This window comes from Verticillium alfalfae, genomic scaffold (genome assembly GCF_000150825.1).
Source record: "Verticillium alfalfae VaMs.102 supercont1.1 genomic scaffold, whole genome shotgun sequence".
Taxonomy (NCBI): Eukaryota; Fungi; Ascomycota; class Sordariomycetes; order Glomerellales; family Plectosphaerellaceae; genus Verticillium; species Verticillium alfalfae.
This window is the reverse complement of record NW_003315038.1, coordinates 3110965-3114592: the sequence shown is the minus strand read 5'-3', so window position 1 is coordinate 3114592 and position 3628 is coordinate 3110965. Positions and strand designations below refer to the sequence as shown.

The 3628-nt window shown below is 55.4% G+C and overlaps 1 protein-coding gene across 1 annotated transcript in view; it reads left to right on the top strand.

The window, feature by feature from the left end:
- Positions 1-2227: 2227 nt before the first annotated feature.
- The window catches only part of VDBG_00956 (sexual differentiation process protein isp4), a gene marked incomplete at both ends in the record, with an annotated part of 3979 nt that continues 2578 nt past the window's right edge, over positions 2228-3628 (top strand). Inside the window, 3 exons of the mRNA XM_003009227.1 lie at positions 2228-2301; positions 2380-2426; positions 2780-3304. Coding sequence (XP_003009273.1) covers positions 2228-2301; positions 2380-2426; positions 2780-3304 — 646 coding nt within the window. The remainder of the gene's footprint in view (positions 2302-2379; positions 2427-2779; positions 3305-3628) is intronic.

Sequence of the window (3628 nt, the reverse complement as noted above, 5' to 3'; positions counted from 1 at the left end):
TTGTGACAAAGTTGCTTGCATAGGCCGTGATCATTTCGCCCACTTTTGCTTGGCTTTCACATATGACAGGACAGCAATGGACGTGAAAAGGACGATTAGTGTGTTGACTTGTTTGTTGAGAAAGCAGAGTTTATGTGCGAAGCGGCTACTATTCGAGCTCTCATTTCCACTGTCGTTCCTTGGGATGCGGTGCTCGCTGCCTGTGGCTCAAGAAATGTGTTGCCTCGTAAACATCGTGGTTGCAAGGCCAAGCTGATATCAGATCCTACGATTTCCAGGAGTGGCGATCTATTCCCTCGAGCTCGAGGTCTGCTCATGGTACAGCTCGTTTCCGATACCTGGTGGATCTCGATGCAATGAGTGAAATCACAATACCATGCACTAAAGTAATAGTCGGTCACAAGAAATGACGGGGTTGCAGTGCTGATAGCGCAATGGAGTATGCTGCTCACGAACCGGCCATTCTGATGGCACGAGAAGATGACTTTCACTCATCGCATGAGTTCCATTCGAGGCCAAAGACACCAGGAACCACGAGTTTGTGAACGGTATAAGACCCATTGGCACTCAGCAATTCTCGGGGCATATTGTTCACCACCCCTTCCGGGATTGGACACCCTGTGCCACGCGAATCCTACTCAGTGTTCTTATTGACAGGTGACATACACGTTGGTGAGCCCTGCCCAGCAAATAGCGTTCTCAAAAGAGGTCGGGTCGTCTTTCTGGGTTGTTGAATGGGACAGTAACTGACTAGCAGGTGTACCATGCATGATGAAAGCCTTATTTCGTCACACTGCAAGTAGCTTTTATGATGGACAGGCGAATCCACCTGGTATCCTACCTAAGATACCTGAGTGCAGCCACCGCCCATCTGTGACGGCAAAACAGGCACCAGATCATCGGCAGTGGGAGTGGTACTCTCCTGAGGTTTGCAATATATAATGTGCTGGAAATCAAGTCTATCAAGCTTGCGGATGCCCCGTGAAACGAATATGAATGGCAATGTTGATCAACAACTTTGACAGGCAAACATGATGGCCTTCGGTTCGTCGGGAAGCGGCTGGCGGGTCGGATATACGACCCTTTTCGGAGGCTCGTCATGTCGGATGCCGACGCAGACCGATGCAACAGAGAGGTGGACCTGCCTGATGTACGACCAGGGCCCTTCAGGCGCTCAGGCTTCAGAGTTTCCAGTGTCGCTAGAAGTGGAGGAATGTCCGACAAACTTGAAATGATAATCCATGGGGCGACAATGGTGCTCAACTGGTGTGCTCCGCACATACTGGGGCCACCACATTACACTCACTGACTGGCTTTTGGAGTTGCCGAGAGTGACGCGTGCACAGTGAAAGCGAAGCGGTGAGATATATGCTTGAACTCGATCGTGCGGTACTTTCGACCAAGGCCAAGCAAGGCATGAGAAAAGGCATAAGGGCCCGTTTTGATGCTGGCAACTTGATGTGTCTCGTCGCGCTGTCGTTCGTTTGAGACCAGTTCCTCCACAGAACGATCCTCTTCCATGCGGAGGATGGGGTTGGGTCTGGCTCGTCCCGCAGAACACCGATGGGAGCAGAACAGGAGTGGTTCGAGTCGGGCGAGCCGGATCCAGGATGTCTCTTAAATGGCGCTTCGATTGACAGGTTGGCCGACGCTCTCTCCACCTGTCACGCTGGAAGCAGCACTGTGCTGTCGGGTTGGCGGCAGGCTTGTCTGTCCATGCGTGAGAGAGTAGCGCAGGTTAGGCGCAACGGACAAGGTACCCAAGGCGCGCTACCTGTAGAAGTTCGCTCCTGGTGGGCTTGACGAGGAAAAGAGCCCGCTCCGGCTGCTGCATCGGCTTCGTCCTGATCTCGCGGCCCAATGAACTGGCCGCAGGACGCTGAAGTTATCTAATCTGATGGGGATCTGCCCATCTCGGTTGGAGCCTTCGACGAGATTTAACCGCTGTTGGCGCACGGCCTGAGCCTTCTGATGTGCAGACAGCCATACCATAACGACAGGGGCGGTGCTCGTCGCACTGGCAGGCCCTTGCTCGCCTTGAAGCTTGACATTTTAGCCCGGTCTTACCCACCTACTTCGCCATGCGTTGTTCTGTGATGAATAGCGGGAGGCAGGGAGGCAGGGAGTCGAGTGGGGGTGGTCCAAATCGACCAACAGGCCTGTGTGAAAACCAGCAGGATTGGATTCGAATGACCCCAAGGTGGAATGCCAAACGAGCTGGGCCATGATGGACGGACGGACAGACTTGCGGTGTCTTGGATGGTCGTCTCCAGTGTTCCTTTTCCACTGCCGTGGCGCTCAGTGTGTCTTTTTCTCCGTGAGTCATCTGACGCGGATCGAACGCGTGCTAGATGTAAATACCAGTACTGTACCGTACAGCGTACAGCGTACAGCGTACCATCGCTGGCAAGGCGAGATCGGGTGCAGTGAGCTCTCGGCGTGGTTCAGGTTCCCCTGTCTGCTTTCGGGGCGCGAATCTGTGACTGGTGGGCCTGGCAGCCTCGTACCCGCCCAGGCCGCCCCAAGCCGCGAGCTGACCTCATCAGTCGCAAGTGCCCAAGCCTTCGTGCCTTCCTCCCTGGCCCCCCCACCAAACAGAAGGGACAGAATCCACACCGACTGCGCCTGCGCTGCTTCTGTTGCGCTGCACCACACCAATGCACCTGCCTGCTGCACACTGCGGACTGCGTGCCGCCCCTGCCTACGCATCCCTCCCAAACGTCCGCTACATCCACCACGTCCACCACATCCACACAACCACACCACTCAACTTGGGCAGGCGCGTGTTCCAAGTTTGACCGTTCGTCACTGCCCTTGCACCTGACCCAGCTGCTGACGCCCCTTGCGCCCCTCGCGTACCCATCCCATGTTCCTGCCCACGTCCACTTCTCAGTCGTGCTGATCCATCCATCAGGCACGGGAAGCACCGTCTGCGGAAGAAGAAGGAGAGACGAGGAGCGCCGACCCCCACCCGCGCCTGCCTGGGCTGTCACGGCACCGTTTGGATCTGCACCTCCCGTCCCGTTGGTGGTCGTGAGCTGGCCCTGTGCCTCCCCCCCCCCTGTGCTTCCTCCAAGCTACAAAGACCCTCTCAAGCCTCTTCCACCCACTTGGACACTTCTAGCCAAGGCCATGTTGGGTGATAAGAATCCATCTGCTTCGAATTCCCCTTACCAACATCCCCTAAGCGAGCTCGGAACCCCCCTTCTACAGCCCTCCGAGCCTGGCGAACCTCTTCCTCTGCGCCTCGAACCTCTGCGCCAACGTCTCCGAACCGAACCTTCGACAGCGAGCGCCGGCACGCGTACTGCCCGAGAGAACAAGACCGACGTTGCGACGTCCTCATACCACGACTTTGCCTCCGAACATGGTGGGGGAAGGCATCGATACCTTACGACTACACACCCCCTCCCCGCTCAACTGATAAAGGAGGGAGGGATACATACACCCCCCCATCTGACATCACCGGATTTAATATCCTCTTCGGGTCCGTTATCTATACCGTTATTCGAAAAAGATTCACCCTAATGCATGAAAGTCAAATTAATCCTGAGAGCAGGCATGCTGAAAGGTTTTCGAGTGATCTATCCTTCATTATGAATACGTCACGACAGGATAAGGATCGTCT